The 20,233-nt window shown below is 36.5% G+C and overlaps 2 protein-coding genes across 16 annotated transcripts in view; one reads left to right on the forward strand and one right to left on the reverse strand.

Annotated features, from left to right (window-relative positions):
- PRR16 (proline rich 16) overlaps window positions 1–20,233 on the forward strand; it is a 537,790-nt gene that overhangs the window by 371,858 nt on the left and 145,699 nt on the right. For 2 of the 15 annotated variants that reach the window (XM_077911358.1, XM_077911359.1), the window contains exon 3: window positions 19,101–19,170. The exons of the other annotated variants lie outside the window; for them this stretch is intronic. In XM_077911358.1, the coding sequence (XP_077767484.1) occupies window positions 19,111–19,170 (60 nt within the window). In that variant the 5' untranslated portion in view covers window positions 19,101–19,110. The remainder of the gene's footprint in view (window positions 1–19,100; window positions 19,171–20,233) is intronic. 15 annotated transcript variants of the gene reach the window in all.
- LOC144321971 (uncharacterized) overlaps window positions 1–20,233 on the reverse strand; it is a 444,052-nt gene that overhangs the window by 39,310 nt on the left and 384,509 nt on the right. The gene's annotated exons all lie outside the window — the stretch shown is intronic.

The following is a 20,233-nucleotide window of genomic DNA, read 5'->3' on the forward strand; positions in this document are numbered from 1 at the left end:
GTGTGTGTGTGTGTGTGTATATCAGGGAAATAATTCAGTATGTACCTGTGAAACTGGATTATGATATCCATAGCAGCATTATTCATAATAGCCAAAAAATGGGAACAGTCCAAATGTCCATCAACTGATGATTGGATGAATGAAATACCACATAACCATGCAAGAGAACATTATTCAGTAATAAAAAGTAACCAAATCCTGATACATGCTACATCAAGAATCTCAGAAACATTGTGTTAAGTAAAGGAAGCCAGATATAAAAGACCAAATGGTGGCTGCCTGGGTGGCTCAGTTGGTTAAGCATCTGCCTTCGGCGCAGAGTCCTGGGATTGAGTCTGCATCAGGCCCCCTGCTCTGCATGGAACCTGCTTCTCCATCTCCCTCTGCCTGCCACTCCCCTGGCTTGTGCTCTTTTTCTCTCTGTGTCAAATAAATAAGTAAATAAATAAAACCTTTAAAAAAAAAAAAAAAGACCAAACAATGTATGATTACATTTATATAAAATACCCATAAAAAATAAATCTATTGAGTTGAAAAGTAGATAATTGGTGGCCTGGAACTAGAGGTTGTAATAGGGGTCACATATAAGCATGAGAGGTCTTTCTAAGGGGTGATGCATATCCTAAAGTTAGATTGTGTTGAAGGTTACACAAATTTGTAAATTTACTAAAAATCATTTAGTAGGAAAGAATTGTACACTTAATGGGTGAGTTTTATCATATGCAAATTATTCCTCAGTAAAGTTGTTTAATTAAAAAGAGAGATAAACCTAATCATAGCCCAGAAACTGAGTATTTTGGTCCATAGTTTAGTGTTAAGATAAAGCAGCTGAAAATCAAGTTCAAAAGTTGATAACATTGTAATTTTCACATATTTCTGCCCTTTCACCATAATTTGTAGAATAAAAAAGTCATTGTTTACATTTTGCATCAAAATAAGTTGACAATAAAATAGGAAGTTTTATTTCTTTAGAATTCAGTCATACGTAATTTCCCTTTGACATGACAAACTGTGTATCCGACTTTGGAAATAAATTAGGTTTCTGTACTTCATTTAAAGCTTGTCTCTTAAAAAAAAAAAATAAATAAATAAATAAAAATAAAGCTTGTCTCTTAAGTAAAAACATTTATTAAATGGAAGTTGCACCATGGAATTAGATTCATGTAGAGAGGAATCTCTGCAAAGTATAGAAGAAACTCTCTATCTTTACCCTGGATAGGTTATTAATATACTTCTTCAGTCAGTGGTCCAGGTGTATTAAGTTCTGTCAATTGATTTTTATTCATTGCTACTTTGCGAGATATGCAGGGCATTTGTTTTTCATTTCCCCTATTTTGCAGATTAAGCAACAGAGGCATATAGGGATTTAATTGGGTCTTGTACTCAGTTGCCCTGAATAGTAGTCATGTATGATCCATAGATGATCCTAATACTTTGTACTCGTTATTTGAAATAATAGATATTTAATAAGTGCTGATGGATGAATTTGGTAGAGCCATGGTAAATATGGTCACTAGGTTCTTAAGCAATTTCATGACTATTGTCTTAAAAGATGCTCTTAACATTTTGTAATAAGTTGGAACTGCAAGCAGGAAGGATCAAGAATATGACTTGGTACTGATGCATTATAATAGTCTTTGCTGTGCATTATCAGGCATCTTACATGGGCAGATGGAGAAAAGTATGATCCCACACAAACTATACCCAAAGATAATTTTCCTAAGTGCATCATTTTTCATTCCTGGGCTTCAAGCTTTTGAAAAAAATTAGGGAAGTGTTATAGATTATTTAGCTATTGTGCTGGCACTCCATGCATCAAAACAAAAGAGTGATACTCTGCTCACAAAAGGTGGAACTGGGCTCTGACATACCTCCAAGTTATTCTTCCCCAAGGAAAATCCCGAATGGCACATTCCCAGATGCTTAAAAGCCTCAGATCTCAGGCTATTTCTCATGTACTCAACAATTTACCATCAGAGACGGATTTGTCGAAACCTCACAAATCCATTCTCTCCCTCTTTAGTCACTTTCTTAAAGAAATAAAAGAACCCTCAGTATGTTTTCCTGTTTTGTTTTAAACACTATCTCTTGACCTATTAGTTGCAATTACATTCCTTGATTGTATTCTCTTTCTGTTGTCCTTCTTCTGCGGGGTGTTTTTCTTCTTTTAACAGCAACATGGATCCTCTAACCATTTCTTCAATTGTTCTGTTATCTTGTAAATTTATGTGCCATACATGTGAAGATGGATTGTTCCCTGGAAGGCTGAACGTCAAGCCTGGATGCTTTGTTTTGTATCTGTGGCCCTCCTGTTTTCACTTTATGGTTTTTGTATTCAGAAACTGACGTGCTGACAGCAAAGACATAAAGCTGGGTATCTTTTTCAGAAAGCAGTATGCATGGGAGCTATGTAAACATTTTTCTGGTTACACTTACTTTGTTTTGAAGATAGTTGTTTCTTAGATATAAGTGATATAAGTGAGTCTGAGTGGGGTGGACTTAATGTAAAGCACATGTCTTGGCAACTTTGCAGACACTTGTTAGAACTCTCTGCTCACATGTTGAATAATAGATTCTGTTTCTGTTGTGTGTTTTTGGCAGTGCCCAGCACTGTGCTTTTTTAAAGTCTAGGAAAAATATAAGTTTATTGAAACTCTTTTCCCCCCACTAAAGCTGGAAAGGGGAAAAGATACGAAATGTAGGACAGAGATATTAGATTTCTGTAGGATAAAGCAGATTTTTGTCTCTTATTTTGTTGCAGGAAATTGTATCTATTTCTTTGCCATCCAAAAACAAGCATCTTAAAGGTGGGAATCTCTCATTTCATTGTTGAATTATTTTAAATTGTTTGAAATGCACACATTTTTTTCCCGCTTTTTTACAGACCACATTCAATTTTTAACATGCCTGCTTGATTTCTCCAAGTGTGTATTTCTAAAATGCAAATTTAACATTACATGCACAGTATTCCTATATGCCACTTGCCTGGTAAAGGGATCTTAGAATGTTTTAGTTTTACTCACTACCTTACTACCCAATATTTCAGACTCCTCTTGGTTTATATGCCTTAAAGCAGTTGTTTTATGCTGACAAATTTTTACTTAGATTTACTGATGTTTCCCCATTTCTTTGCTCATTATTTCACATTCAATACTGGCTCAGTTTCCATATTCCTAAAGTCATCCTTTGGTTTTTTAGATAAAGAGCAGCTAGTAGAAGCCTCTCTTTGTTCTTGCTTTGAAGAATATGTATTTGATCCTACATTTTAGATTTACTGGGCAGAGGATCCAGAGAAAACAGTTACTTCCACTCAGCCTTTTAATAATACCAACCCATGATCTTCTGGTGTCTCCTGTAGCATCAACTGGTCTGAATTCAGCTGTTGGCATGACTACTATTATTTAGCAGTTCATCTGTCTTTTCATTTTGGTTGTTTTCAAGAGTGGCTCTATTCCTTGGTCATTGGTCATTCCATTATGACAGCCCTTAGATGTGAATTTTTCTTTTTTAATCACACATCTAATTTTTTCCCTCATGCAAGGATTCATGTTTTTTGTCAATTCTGGAAAATTCTCTGTCATTCTTCCTTTAAATACTAATGTATTCCCATTTTCCTTTTTTTTTTTTTCATTCTCTCATACCTTCCCCCTCCCTCCCTCTCCATCTTAGAACTCCTGTTAAATGCTGTTCCTTCTTGAGGTGCCTGTGTCATTCAGTCAGTTAAGTGTCCAACTCCTGGTTTTGGCTAAGGTCCTGATCTCACAGTTTTGAGATTGAGTCCCATGTCGGGCTCCACGCTCATCTCAGAGTCGGCTGCAGGTTCTCTCTCCCTCTGACCCTCCTCCCACTCATGTGCATGCGTGTGCTCTCTCTAAATAAATAAATAAATTTTTAAAAAGTGTTGTTCCTTCATACTGTATCATCTATGTCCCCTACCCACTCATTAATATTTTCTCAATTTTCATATTACTCTACTTTCTTATCTGTTTTCTGGTTCACTATTTTCCCCTTCAGCTCTGTCTACTTTGATGTTTAGCTTGCTTATATGTTTAGTTATATTTATGCACAGTGTCTTTTTTGATGTTAATTTTTTAAATTGATGTCTTTAGTCACTTTAAACATAGTTATTTCACAGCTGGTCTCTTCTAAGCTCTTGGATTGCTATTCCTGTTGTTTGCTCCCTGTGCCGACACTCTGTCATAGTGGCCTGTTTCCTTACACATTTTATCATTTCTTTTTATTTTTCATTTATTTATTTATTTTTTAAAGATTTTATTTATTTTTTCATGAAAGACACAGAGAAAGAGAGGCAGAGACACAGGCGGAGGAAGAAGCAGCCTCCTCATGGGGAGACCAATGTGGGACTTGCTCCCAGAACCCTGGGATCACACCCTGAAACAAAGGCAGACGTGTAACCACTGAGCCACCCAGGTACCCCCTGTCAGTTCTTTTTATGATAAAGTTATCTAAATCTTGAAAATATCCTAAGATCAGACTTGCCTCCACTTCTTTCAGATGTTTCTGTGCTATTCCTAGTTCATTGCTAGATACACTTTTATAAGTGTATTCCTGGCTTGGGATTGCCACAGTGGGCAGATTCTGTATGTTTGAATCCCAAATCTGGGTAAAATTTTTTTAAGTTACCCAAAGAAACCAAAAAAATGAAACAAAGGAAAACAACTTGCACTTTGTTTTCCTTGACCCCACAGTACAGAACAATGTCCTTAAGTTCTACATTAAGTTGATATTTTTACTTGTTTCCTTGGCTCCACCTTCACAGAGGGCGTGGCTCTTCTAGGGCTGTGTTCTGATGTGGTGTTGCTACCCTATTATGGTCCGTGTTGAGAGTCAAACCCCAAACCTCTTGATTAATCAGCCACCTTCTTCTTCACCACAGGTTGTTTCTGTCCTAGCTCTCTGGCTTCCATGTCTTTTCCTTCCACCTGGATGGTCCCTTTCTTTTTGAGCAAGTCTAACTATGTATTCTAGAGAAGTCTCAGGTTTTCTGGTCTATCTAGTCCAGTATATTGTAGGACACAGAAGTCTCCCATATCCCTTAGTTATATATGTTCTCTCTAAGTGTTCATGAGTCACCCACAGATGAGCAGATTTTTAATGTTTGGTCGTGACTCTTATTATAAAGAAGCAAATGACCATAGAATAAGCTGATAGTGAAGATTTATTTAAAACCTAAAACTTCAGAGGGAATTCGCAGGACTCAAAATAGACACAGCCTCCTCTTTCTACATCACTAAAGAGCTGGTATTTTAAAGTTCATGATTCTGGGGCATATTAAGAGCCCTAATTTTATATGCACACGCATAATATAAACCTGGAATACTCCTTTTCTGCTGAGCATGAAAAGAAATAGATTGGAAGGCAAATAATTTACCATTTGAGTGTTGCTTTTTCTTGATTTTTTTTTCTTATTAGATGAATCTACTTCCTCTGCCTTTATGTTTTCCTATTTTTTGCTGCTTTCAGCTCACTCTCTCCCACACACTTTAAAAAAAGATTTCTCTTAAAAGGAACCCTGATTTAGCGGTTTTGTTGTTGGTTTGCTTTGAAATGCATGCAAAGTAACACATAAAGGCAAAGAAATATTAAGGTATTGTAATATTATTATATCATCCTCCTCATTAGAAACTTTAGTCGGATTCATTAATTCTTGTTAATCTCTTCCTCCAGTGTTGGCAAGCATTGTAGCTATCTTTTTTAGAATAGAGAAATGACATCATAGATGGCTTATTTCACCAACGTCATTCATGTAGTTATTAGTAATTACAGTATTTTTAAGCATAAGTATGTCCAGAAGCTCTCTAAACAATGTATTTGACCCAGTGTTTTTAAAGATAATTTACGACACATAGAAGCTAGAAGAATTTTGGTATTGGTAATCAATGAGATGATAACCCTGTGAATCAGGCACTGTTTCAAGACTTCCCATTTATTTGTTCATTTAGTCCTAACAGTCCATGAAATTATATTCTAATCCAATTTAAAGGCCAGGCTCTCTGAGAAACTGAGCTCCTTCTCAACATTATGGAGGTAGGATGTAGTGAAGCTGGGATTTATAACCAGGTCATCTGCAATGTGGCTCCACAGACTAGCTGTCAGCTACTACTCCGCCCTGTCTCTTCCTTCACACACACACACACACGCACACACGCACACACCACACACATGTATATACACATAGCAACACATGCACATTCTCACACACACACTTCAACATACCTAACCTCTGATATAATTATCTTAGAAATATTTCTACCACTATCTTTTTCTCTGTTTATCTGATGAGGAAGAAAAGAGGCGAAGTCTTTCACTATTCAGTTGATAATATGACCCTAATTAAATGAATTATCTGGTTTCTGGCAAATATTCCAATCCTATTGAAAGATATTATTTTACAGACAAATATTTCATAGGCTTGAAGCCAAGATCTTGTCCGTACGGTGAACTTCAGGAAGCATAAGAACTCTTAGTTTGTGATTATGAAAAACAACAGATTTTATTTTTAATTTCAGTATCTGGTGACTTGAATCAGCATATGTGCCTTCTACTAACTCAGAATGACATTTATCATTAGTAAGTAACTTATTTTTTGGTACTTAGTTATCTTATACATAATCATTACCTGTTAACCGATACTTGATATTTAATTATGATTTTTGGATTCAATTAATGTATTTTTATTGTTTTAATATTATTTAAGGCTTCATGTTACTGTGGTTTGTTTATATCATATAATTGTTCGGAAAGAAATCTCAATTATAGCAAGAAGATTATAAAATGGAAATACAGTCTGCTGAATCGGAAGAATATTTTGCTTCCTTGCCTGGTGTATTAGTGTAGATTATATTCTGTTCTCTAGTTTGACTGAGTTTTGTAAAAAATTCTATGGAGGTGCTTTGTATAGCATCAAAATTCAAAGCCCCAAAATGATGATCAGTTTTCTGATTCTCCTCTTTCTTCACCTGAAAAGAGTCTCATTGCCATTTTAAGTCAAATGTCACTGAATTAAAATTTGTGACATAAAAACTACAAGGATTTTTACATTAATGACAGTAACGTACTTGATGCCATATGGAAAGAAAACATGAGACAGGCACTCATACAAGCTTCATGATGATAGTCATTTTCATGCTGTGCCAAGCCCTTGTAATTCACAGCCATTGCAGTCCATCACAATTCTGAAGGCAGCATATCCTTAGGAAAGCTTGTGTCTTATTTATACAGTAACCATTCATACACAGATAGAGAGCTAGGATTATGTTTAGAATGGTTGCATGTGCTTATGAATGGAGCATTAAGTAGGGGCCAGAGGTAGAAAATGTATTTTCCTGCTCTTTTCTTCACAGGGTAACTTTTGGCTAACTCTCATCTTTATTTAAAGGTAGAAAGAGAGCACATCAAATGACCTTACTACTCTCAAAGAAAAAAAAAAAAAGACAAAACAGAGTAAACCCCAGCTCTTCTGTGCTCCTATGTCCAACTGGGTCACCCACAGAACCACAAGTCTGCTTTAATCCTGGGGGTGGAGCTAGTTTATGGTTTAGGCAGCTTTTGCTTTGCCATTCTGTGAATTGGCAGTCTGTGACTTGCCCATCAGTGATTTGGCTGTCTTCCTGCAGAGCCTGGAGGCAGAGAGTGAGAGAAGGATCCTGTTGCCTAAAATTTTTCAAAAGAGACCATTTTAAGGCTAGAGGAGCAGAGTAAGTAGGGGTGGAGGTGGAAAAAGAGCAGGAGCATAGCAACAAACAAGCAAACAAGACAAACAGTGAGGGCAAGGAGTTAAATGAAATCCTCACCCAGTTTAAAATTATACTCAGGCTGAGCAGATTATGGCGTCTTCTCCATATGCAAAATAGTAATAATAATAATAATAATAATAATAATAATAATAATAATAATAATAAATCTCCTTCTTGATATATTCATCCAGCAAACATTTATTGAGAACTATGTGCCAGGTAATGTATAATAGATGGAGAGTCACTATTAAAAATCACAATACCTCGTCTGGCAAAGCTAACAGATTAATGGCTGAGAAAGACCAAACCAATAATTATAATGCAGTTGAATAAGCAGCAACAGCACAAGAGTATGATGTTGCTTAAAAAAATGCATAGGACAGGGAAGCAAATGTTTTTCCTCTTCCTTGTCTTTAACTAAGTTATCCAACCTTTCATGATAAAGGAGAACCCTGCTTCCAGGGATATTGTCACAGTTTCACACTGTCTGCCTGAAGTCTGGAATGGGCCTCAGGCAGTGTTTCTGCCCAGAAGCACACTCTCCGTGCTCTAGAGTAGAAATAGAACACTATTCATGCCTCTAGATGGCCATCCATTTGCCTTCCCAAGTAGGGACAGCTCAGGCTTTCTTCTGTTCTAGTTGACCTTCATTCCTTCAAATGAAAACAACAATTACAAGAAAATGTCACTGTTGTCACTAAAAAACATTCTGGGGACAAATCATCCATAGGTAGCTTCACTCTCCTACATTACACTAAACCTAACATTAACCTGAATCTGTAAGGATGACATCCTTTTGCCTGTTGATTACATTTATTTGGATGTCCCCAGAGCCTCAAATTCACTATGTAAATCCTGAACCCATGTGGTTCTCCCCTTCCTGTCCCAACCACGGCACATTGTCTTCCCTTGTTATGTATGCTGTATGTTATGTATGTATGTATGTTATGTATGTGTGCTGTCCATCTGTACACTCTAACCAGAAATGTTGGTGCCCTCCTAAACCTTCCTTTCTTCATTACCCTTCACATCTCATCAACCACCAAGTCCTGCCTGTTCTACTTCCAAAGTTCTCCATGATTTATCTCTTCCTTTGTTCCTTAGTTCCTTCACAGTGTCACCATTTCTTTTTCTGGGTGGTGGGGACAGCTTCCTTCCTTGTCAGCTTCAGCCCTGTCTGCCACCACATGAAACTTTGGGTATTTTTACCTGCAAATCTGAACCTGTCATTTTCCTGTTAAAAGTTCAATGGAATAATACTCAACCATCAAAAAAGGATGAAATCTTACCATTTACATTGATGTGGATGGAACTGGTGGGTATTATGTTGAGCAAAATAAGTCAATCAGAGAAAGACACTTATCATATGGTTTCAGTCACATGTGGAATATAAGAAATAGCCCAGAGGAGTAAAGGAGAAGGGAGGGAAAACTGAATGGGAAGAAATGAAAGCAGGAGAAAAACCATGAGAGACTCTTAACTCTAGGAAACAAGCTGAGAGTTGCTGGAAGGGAGATGGATGGAGGGACTGGGTAACTGGGTGACAGACATTAAGGAGGGTACATGCTGTGATGAGCACTGGGTATTATACGCAACTGGTGAATTACTGAACTCTACATCTGAAATAATGATGTTCTATATCTTGGCTAGTTGAATTTAAATTTAAAAATAGCTCAATGTCTGCTTATTTCCCATAGCAGTAGTTTTCAAACCTGTGTTTACTGGGCAGACTCTTCTTTTTTTTTTAGATTTTTTAAAAATTTTTATTTATTTTATGATTTTTTTTTAGATTTTTATTTATTTATTCATGAGAGACACAGAGAGAGAGGCAGAGACGTAGGCAAAGGGAGAAGCAGGCTCCCTGTGGGGAGCCCGATGTGGGACTCAATCCTGGGACTCCAGGATCACGTCCTGGGCCGAAGGCAGACTCTCAACCGCTGAGCCACCCAGGCGTCTCTTAGGCTCCTCTTTCAAATGATATTTGTGTACTAGCTGAACTGTATGGAGCCATTTCAATGTGACATTTAATGTGTGGGACAAGAATGCAAGAGAGCAGTGATCTCGGAAAGGTCCTTACTGTCATGGCTTGCTGGGTGACCTAAGATACCTCATCATGTCTACAGGGCAGATCAGCAGCTTGAAAATCATCAATCTATAGAAAAAGTGTAAGCTCCTTTGGGTTACCTATGAACCCTTAATTATCCTTCTATCTAGGTTCATTTCCTCCCCTCAGCATCTCTATGCTGTGCCCACACTGAACTGTTGCTATTTCACAGGCACGCTGAGCTCTGTCATGTATCTGTCTTTGAACATCCATCTCTCTGTACAGAATGCAAGTTTCTGACAAGTACGTCAAGCAACTGGCTACTGGTCCTCTGGTGCTCAGCGCGCATCATCTGTTCCTTATCACACTCCCCTCTTCCCACTCCCCAGGCACACTCAACTTCTCCTTTTCTACACATTCCTGCCATACTACACCTTCATCTCTATAGTATACTGCTTTGTGGACTCATGTCTTACCATCTGTTTCTGCAAGATACTTGAGGACCTTAACTAGTTCTCCATTCTTAATTTCTCACTGCCTAGCAGAGTCTTTCAGCTTACAGTGGGTCACTCATAATAAATATCTGCAACATGAATAAATGGAAAACTTGCCTCTTGAATTACTATAGAGTTAATTTCAAAGTTAAATATACTCTTAAAACATTTGATATAGTGATATGGTCCAGTTATTATATATTGGGTGTGAAACTTTCTGTTTTGGCCTCTTTAGTTTATTAGTAGTAAATTTAAGGTATCTGAAGAGACCCTGCCCAGTCCCCAGCCTATTCAGGGTTTCTGTATTCTGTGTGATTCTATTGGGAGTACTGGCAGTCAGATGTCACCATTTGTGATCGTTTTATGTCCACATTACATTCAGGCAACTATGTTCAGACTGTGCTAGAAAATGGAAACATGGTTTAACAAAAAATTACTCTGGGATGTCTGGGTGGCTCTGGTTGAGCGTTTGCCTTCAGCTTAGTGCGTGATCCCAGGGTCCTGAGATCGAGTTCCACATCAGGCTCCCTGCAGGGAGCCTGCTTCTCCCTCTGCTCTCTGCTTGTGTCTCTGCCTCTCTCTGTCTTTCATGAATAAATAAATAAAATCTTTAAAAAATTACTCTTTGTTTTGGTCAAAACGATATAAGTCTTTAGCAAATTGTGAAGTATACCTATTGTGATTTATCCTTTCTTTTTACCTTAAAATTGTTAAAAATTTATTTTAAATATTCATATCAGGAACCTGGTGAATATTGTATGACATGTCCTGAAAATGTCATGGGGACCAGTGGACACTCACTGTGAGCTCAGTAGGTGGATCTCTTCTCTAGGTCTGCTTTCAGTAAACCTGGATGAAGTGGGCAGTGGGGAAGTAGCCATGGGATGAAAGCATTTAGCTGAGGCTTTGGGAAAACTCAAGAGAGCCAGGTCCAAGATCAGTACATTCTCTTATTAGCCATGCGAGTACTTGAGCCAATCACTTAATTTCTCTAATCTCTAGTTTCCAATTCTGGGAAGTAGGAATGATAACTCCCTCTGAATGAGCATCCATGGCAATAATGTACTTAAAGTGCTTCACATAAGTCCAGGCATATAGTGAGCATTCAATAAATGCTGGCTATTATTTTTATTTGATGCCAACATGTATAACATTGGTCCTCCGAAAAGCTCTGATGTATGTTGTAGGGCTGCCAAGAGAAGAAGGCAAAAAGGAAATGCCTAAATGTGCTAAGTGCAAAGAGCTTGGAAAATGTCAAGCACTGGAATCATAACAAATAATGTTTAATTTGGAGGCATCTGGGTAGCTCTGCCAGTTAAGCATTTGTCTTCTGCTCAGGTCATGATCCTGGGGTCCAGCTTAGTGGGGAGCCTCCTTTTCCCTCTCCCTCTGCCTGTGGTTCTTCCTGCTTGTGCTCGCTCTCTCTCTCAAGTAAATTAATACAATCCTTAAAAAATCAAAATAATAATGTTTAATTTTGTTCATGTTCTTAATAAAAAGCGTCTGATGGGAGTTAAAGATGTTTAGGGCAGATAGATGGCACAGGTTAATGGCAACAGGGAGGGCGAACAGGGCTTCCCAGTGTGTCTGACAGCAAGCCATTGAATTTACACCTAAGTCAACAGAAAATGGAATCATATTTATATTTTCATCAAATGTTGCCTCTCGGGTCAAAATGTTTCATAAAGTTTTGAGCTGTGAGCCAAGCCTACCTCATTTTTTATGATACATCATCATATTCTTCATTTGACCTGGCGTTTGGAAAGGCATCCCAGTCCCTTGCTTTGAGTAATGGATGGTCCTTGTTTTCTCAGATAGAACATTGTCACGGAGGGTATTCCAAACAGGAAAATAACGTTGCTGGTTTATGTACTGCAGTTGGTTTGTATTGTTAGTTCATAAGCCATATGGGAATTTAAATACCTTGAAATGAGACCTTTGACAGAAAGCCTTCTTACCTGATTCTCATTTACAGTTAAAAGATTCATCTCAACAACTTCTTCATCTAAAGCCAGCTATAGACTGAAATAAAATATATATTCCTAGGGCTCTTGTCTGACTATGTGCCTTGCCAATATTTGTATGTCTTGTCATCTCTGGAGCATATTCAATATTTTCAACTTTTCTGACAGCTGTACCTTTTCTGTTCTCTTTAAAATTGTAGATTACTTGGCTGTGTTTATGGCCTCACTATGTAGACAAGATGTGAAACCGTTTTTTACTAAGAGAAAGAGAATGAAATGGAATTCTTGCCTCTGTCCTTTTATATCATCAGAAGTATAAACCTGTGTGTTACAGCATCACAGGAAGCACATTCTAATTGAGCTCAGAAAATTAAGCCTGTAACTGCTGTGTGATGTTTAAAAACCTGGAAACACACACACACACAGTGTGAAAGAGGAAGGGAAGAGGAAGACAGAGGGAGACAGAGAAAATATAAATGAAAGATATTTCTGTTGAAATGCAACTTTAATTGTCCCATCTACTATTTTTGATCAACTAATATGAGCAAAAATCATGACAGATAACATGGAAATAATGGAGAGAGAAATACATATGCTCCCATCCTCAGAGTGTTTGTGATCTTATAACGTAATATGTCAGACTTGCTGCAAATAACTGGCTCAAACAGACAGGAACATTCTCAAGTCAACTTAATAAGGGGTTTAGGGTTAGTTATGTCTGTGGGTACCGCAGGATTGGTAAAATAAGTGGCCCAAGAATTCCATCAAGAGCTGAGGCTCTTTTATTACTTCGTTGTGTCATCCTTGGTTTTGGTATTATTCTCACTCTGATGACTAATTATCTGCAGTACTTCCAGGCATTACATCTTGAATATCAATGGCCAGAAGAAGAATAAAACATACCATGTAATCTTGTGGTTATCTTTCTTAAGACAGGATTTTTTTTTTTTTTTCTTTTTGTCCATGGAAACAGCTTAGTGGTCCCTCCATTGCAGGGACCATGATTGATTTAAACTGGTCATTTGAGTGCATAAGGTCTCCAGGAATTACATTCCCTCAAATAGGAAGATAAGTTGAAATTGCAAATAAATATTATACAGACCAGCATGATACAAATTCAAGAAATCTTACTGAGGTATTATTGAAATGGAAAAATGACGTGGGGTTTAGCGACAGGAGGAAAAATGAGCAGGATCCCTTTGAGATCGTGTGGTATAGATAAAGAAAGTGGTAAAAAAAAAAAAAATTCCGTCACATTATTTAAAGATGTTACTACTAACTCTTCCATCATAGCACCTATCATAATTGCAGCTGGTTATTTACAAGATGATTTGTTTATTTTCTGTTGTTGCTTCCATACCGGCACTTTATTAGGACAGAAGAAATGACCATCTTATTCATCAACGTGTCCCTCTCTGGTAAATGAATCAAAGAATGAATGCATAGCCTTGGGGAATGTGTAGAATTTTAAGCTAGTGAGAGGAGGACATTCTAGATAATGGGAGCATAATTAGCAAAGCCCTAAGTCAGGAAAGCTCAGCCATCTGCTGGAAGCTTAGAGTGAAGGTAGTAGAAGAATCAGAAACTATGCTGGGATGATACGCAGAGGATGAAATGCATGGATTCTTCTTAGCAGTCAGTAAGGAGAATGGAACATTTCAGAGTTAATTGGTGATACGCTTTTGGAAGAGAAACGTGGCAATGATATGTTAGATTGACCACAAAGGGACAGAGTGGGTATGACACTGGCCAGTGTCTGAGAAGCTACTGAGATCCTGATTTGGGATTAGCAGAGGAACAAAACTGCAATTAATGCACGTCTAGCGATATTACAGACGGGAATTGAGAAGGTTTATTAAAATGTAGGGAAGGGAATTAACAATGGAAAGAAAAAAAAAAAAAAACATGGAAAGACCAAGAGAACCATGACACCACAACTGTAGATATCAGAAGCAGGCCTTACATTTTGTTTTCTTTTCTTTTGTTTACAGGGATAGGGGGCACATGGATAGAATATTGTGGTAAGAACAGGCAGTGGCTCTTCTAGGTGGAGGACTTGATTGTAGATTCCTGAGACTGCATTGTAGGAGATGTTCAGTGTCTGACACTGAATAGAATGACAGTAACAATAATAAAACTTGTATGAAATGCTTTGTGAAATAAAGTAAATTATAAATAATTCACAGGAACTTCAGGATAAATTTAGAATGAAAAATTAGAATAGAACTATGACATAAAAGGCATAGGATAAGAAATTTCAGAAGGAAATAGCGGCTGCATTTTTTATTTTGCCACTCGTTCACTCATTGCCTGGTATGTGTCTTGGCTTTAACCATGGATTTGTAGAAAGAAAAGAACATTGTAAGGTCTTCTACTCTTCTCTCTGGCTTTCAAGTAGATGACAATTAGTATTCCAGATATATGAAAATCTTCTTAATTTTTAAAGAGATTTCCCTCAAAAAGAAATTTTTAGAAACTGAAATATTTGGGTGACAAATGTCAATGTCTGCCAAGAAATTTTTCTTGTATAATTATACTTTGGTATGGTTAAACACTTACACCAAAATGTAAGCCTTTTTTTTTTTTTTTTTTTGGTCTGTGGCCTCATACATTGCATTTGACCAATCCCTTTTACTGCTAAGTCTTAACTTATTGAAATCTATTATAATATCAACCCTTCAACTTATTTCTTTAATAATTCCAGTCTCATAAGTGCATTTTTTAAAACCCATAATTGCTTTTAGATGACCTCTGAACCTTCTTTAAAAGCTTATATAATCCTTCTGAATTCTGTACAGTCTAGAATAGGCCTTTATAAGATTATCTGGATGTCATACTTTATTTTAACATTATTTCCTAAAATACTTTACCAAAAAAAATGTATTTACAGGTAATAGGAGTAAATTACCAGGTTATATAGTTTTATTTGTGGGGGAGAAGTATTAAGATCCTGATTTAGGGGCTACCAGAGAATGAAACAGCAGTAAATGCATATTTAGCTGTCCTACAGAGGTAGAAATGAGGGGACTTATTATATTATTAGATACAGCATTTTGGAGAGGAATGGCTTAGAAGTCACCAAAATGAGAAGATTGGGTAAAATTTGAGAAATTTTATGAACACTGCTGACTACTTATTCAGGTTCCTTATATGCTGGTCTTCTCTGAGCTTTACTATGCTAATATTCAGTGTATAGATGCAAGAGGGTAAATAGCTCATCTGCATAGCATTCATTGAGCATTTATGAATTCAAGCTTCTTTGGTCCCAATGGTGGTCCATTGCTGAACCTAAGTGTATACCACAAAACAGCCGATGTTTATGGAATGTCTGTGGTAACTTCACATCTGTTATCTCATTTTACTCATCAAAAGTTTGACAACATTGGTATTACTTTTTATTATTATTAAGACTCAAGTCTTAGAGATATTATGTTCCTAGTGTAAATGGTGAAATCAAGATGAAACCCATTTCTGTCTTTCACCAATGGGCTTTCCTACCTTCTCTTACATTCAAAACTTTAAAGTCACATATAAGTTTCAGAATTTGTTAAACCCACATAGGAACTTTCTCCCTCAAGACGGTTGCTTGCTTGAAATCACATCACTTTTCTGTTTTTCTATTGAAATTCTATTTCAAAAGAATTTAAATCTTTATTATCTTTAAGTGAACCAGTATTATATACACAGCTGGAAGTTCCCCCAAAATGAGTGTCTTTAAAGAGAATTGATACTAAGATTGCTTTTGGAGTGGGGGATAGAATTGGCAAGAGGGAGGGTTAGACATGGATTGGTCAGTGGTGTGCTGGTAAATGTTTAACAACCAGTTCTCTGAGATGAGGTAGTAGAGCCCTGGTTTGTAACATTTTCTTATTTTTATGGTGTAAATACTGCCCCTCATGGTTTATTTCAAGCTACCAGCCTGATGTCACTGAGTGTGGAATTGAAAATGATGCACAGTAGCAACTATATGTAGAATTTCTTGCATACACAGCAGATGTAAATGAGCTCAAGAACATGTATAATAGTAAGGTGTTAGGAAGTGATGAGGTTTGAATATTCATTACCTTTGTTTTTAATATGATTATACTGTTAGTTTATATAATTTAATTTCTAATAATGACTTCAACAATAGGTTCACAAATTCCAGAAAATTCAACAAATGGCTCTTATAAGCCATTAATAAGCTGGCTTCAGCACACCCCTGAGATGGATTAAAAGATCTATTTTGAGTCATGTAAAAAATAAACTATCTGGGGAACAGTGTAGCTCTATCTCAATATAGTTCTCTCCCACTCTTTTGAAGTTCAGTGTATTAGTTTTAATAATGGAATTTCAGTAGTATGGGTTTTTCTGGGAAGTTTGCAATGTATTTCTTGCTAATTTACATTGATCATTCCTATTTGCAGAGTATGAGTCAGGGCAGCCCATGTGATTCACAGTTAATGTGAAGATCAAGGTCATTTTCCCTCAGGGATAGATGAAGATATAGAATCTGTTTTGAAGATCATTGTCATTTCTATTACTACTGACTATGAGTTATCCAGTACCTTATGTTGAAACTTCACTCAAAAAGGATGGAAACTTGATTTAAGAATAATGTGAAGAGATATAATTCTAGCCTATGGCCATTTGGCAGATAGTTTAGGTTACTCAATGTCGTTATAAAACTGAAGATTATATGATTTACAATATCATATATGGAAAATATGCTGTGTTACTTTTTACGATATTAGATTAATAATATACTTTATATATTAAACTAAGGAAATAGTTAAGACATTAGGCATATTTCTCATTAGATTTATGAGATAAAAATGATGGTGGTAACTTATTTGTTGATGGTATTCTTAATAAGGTACTTCTTAATAAATTATGTAATCTATTTTAATCTTCTATGAGTAGATCCCCTCAGCATTTTTGTATATTTGCAATATCAACTCTTAATACTAGATGGTGTTTATTTTTGGAAATCTTCCTTAGAAACTCTGTAACTAAGCTTATACATGCAAAGAGACAAGTGAATAAAATCATGCAAAATTTAGCTAACCCAGATTTTCAAATGATTTTTATTCAATACTTTCTAGTTTTTCACTTGGCTTATTTAGAATCAGTCTAAGACTATTTCCATAGATGCCACATTAATAGAAAAATCAAGTTATTTGACAGTCATTTAAAATGATTTCATGAAAAAAAACTACAATAGTTTTTCTGGGCTGATACTCTGTGTGGTTATAATAAATTGGATCCATTGTAAATGTCACTGTCATGTAAGTTTCTATGTTCTAGTAGTTAAGACTTGTACTTTGGAATCATATAATCTTGTTGTTTTCTAGTCTATATTACGTGCTTCCAAAGAGTATGGTAGGAAAGGATGAAGAAAAACAAGAGGGATGGTGACTTTACAGTGGAGAAACTTGACAAGTACTACCTGAAGCCAAGTGATTTAGCTCAACATCAAAGATGACATCATACACATACATATACCTCAATGTGATGTGATAAGAATGGCCCTTTACCTCTGTGGTGTTCTTCCCAAAAATATATTCCCTCCATTTAACCATGAGAAAAACATCAGGCAAATTCCAGTTGATTGCCCTTTCACAAAATGCCTGACCAATAATCCTAAAAACTGTTAAGATCATGAAAAACCAGGGAAACCTGAGAAATGGGCAACCAAGAGAACCTAAGGAGACATGATGACTATATCTAATGCATCTTAGATGGGGCCCTGGGCAGAAAAAAGAACATTAAGGGACAACTAAAGCAATTTCAGTGCACTGTAAGCTTTAGTTAACAATTATGTATCGATATTGGTTCATTAATTTTGACAGATGTACCATATGAATATGAGATTCTAATAATATGGAAAACTGAGTGTGAGGTTATGTGGCAACTCCTTGTACCATTTTCACAATTCATCAGTCTAAAAATGTTCTTTAAAAATATTATTTAAAATAAAACTACATATCCAACAGTGTAAACATATTTTATCACTTAATATTCAGCCAAAGAAGGAAGACACAGAGTGCATATGAGATATGATTTCATTTTTATTAAGTTCAAGGATAGAACTAACCTATCTAATCCATGCTATTAGGAATCATGAAGATGGTTTTACTTGGGAAAGGAAAGTGCCTGAAAGGGGCCATGAGGCATCTCCCAGGTTGCTGGCAGTATTAGATTCTTGGTCTCTGTATGGGTCACATGGGTAAGTTCACCTTGGAAAAAAACTCATGGAGCTGTTCTTAGGATTTATTCTTGTCTCTATATGTCTTATACTGCAATAAAAATAAAAAAGGAATGCGGTTATTTGGTTTTTCCCAGTGGCTTTTGGAGTACATAGATTATAAAGGTTTTTTAGCATTAAATTGAATGCCAAAATGCATTTTATGGGAATTATTTAAAAGAAAATCAAAAGTTTGGGGCACCTGGGTGGCTCAGTGGTTGAGCATCTGCCTTCAGCTCCCAGAGTGATCCTGGGGTCCAGGATCAAGTCCCAAAATGGGCTCCCTGTAGGGAACCTGCTTCTCCCTCTGCCTATGTCTCTGCCTCTCTCTGTGTCTCTCATGAATAAATAAATAAAATCTTTAAAAAAAATCAGAAGTTAGAAACTATAGTATTAACCCATAAGTGTAGCATGTAAGTGTTATATTGTAAAACTCCAAACTGAGTTTTAGATGGGCGAGGTATCTCTCCTATACTCCTGCAGAGCTCTTACAAACTTTTATTTTTGTTCTTCCTGTCATTGTATTATAATTACCATTTTATGTGCCCTGTTTTTTTTAATAGAATAAGGTCTTGGAGAGCAGAAACATTACCTTATTCATCTTTTGCTCTCCAGTGGCTGAAGCATGTGGTCAGTAATTAGGACTGGATTACATGAGCTAAAGAATGAATACATGCATATTCCAGTAAGTACATCCTGAACATCATTTACTTTTTTGAGATGTGCTCAGGTATAATGTTTCTGATAATGCTCCTCATTCCTTTCTTCTCTCTTGCTGAACTTCACCTTCCTAGAAGTGGATTATAGAGTGTTTCAGATTGATCATGCTAATATTTGTATTTTTTCTTTCTTATTTTCCATTTCAGTCATTTTGTCCTGCTTTCTGGGGCTTTATTCTTCTGTCCCTTTTACTGGAATTTTAAATAGGGCAATAAAATGTCAAATATGTGGGAGCTCTTTCTTATTTTTTATTGCATAGGACAATATTCTTTTTAAGTTGGTGCAGTATATTCTCTTTCTCTCTCAGAAGTTATTTATCTGTGAGGTTTACTTTTTCCCTGCCTTGTATTCTAAATCCTTTTTCTCTGTTTTTCCTTTCCTGGGCCAATGAGGGTAGGAGAAGGTTAAGAAGATTTTCTTCAGCTCTAAAGGTTTTCTGAACTTTTCTGCAGCAACTACCGTGTGTCAAATAACATGGGGTAGGGCAGGATAAAAATACTATTTTTGTCTTCTAATGAGTCCATTGCCCAATTTTCCATGCAAAGGAGTAGAGCTTGAATAGAGGTAGGAGCAGAATATTTCAGACAGATGAGCCATCTTCAACTAACACATAAAAGTAAGAAATAGCATGGCGTGGTCTGAGAACTGCCAGTTAGTTGTAGCTGCTGTATAGAGGCAACTGTAGGAGTAGTAAAAGATGAGTGAAAAGAATAGATTGACCAGATCACATAATGTGTTTTGTATTCATTCAAATTAGGATTAACTCTGAGGGACTAATTCTCAAAATAGCAAGAATTTAAATGAATTGGAAATCTACTTTTCTCTCATATAAAGTAGGTAGTCCAGTGCATCTGTGATCCAAGATGGCTGTTGCAGCTATCACATCAGCATTCCAGGGAGCAGAGAGGAGATCAAAATCTCCTCCCTTGAGGAGGTTTCCCAGAAGTTGTACACATTATCTTCCATTGGCTAGGCCGAAGTTGTATATCACATCTACTCATTACACAAGAGCCTAGGAAATGTAGACT

The sequence above is a fragment of the Canis aureus genome, chromosome 10 (genome assembly GCF_053574225.1).
Source record: "Canis aureus isolate CA01 chromosome 10, VMU_Caureus_v.1.0, whole genome shotgun sequence".
NCBI classification, from domain to species: domain Eukaryota; kingdom Metazoa; phylum Chordata; class Mammalia; order Carnivora; family Canidae; genus Canis; species Canis aureus.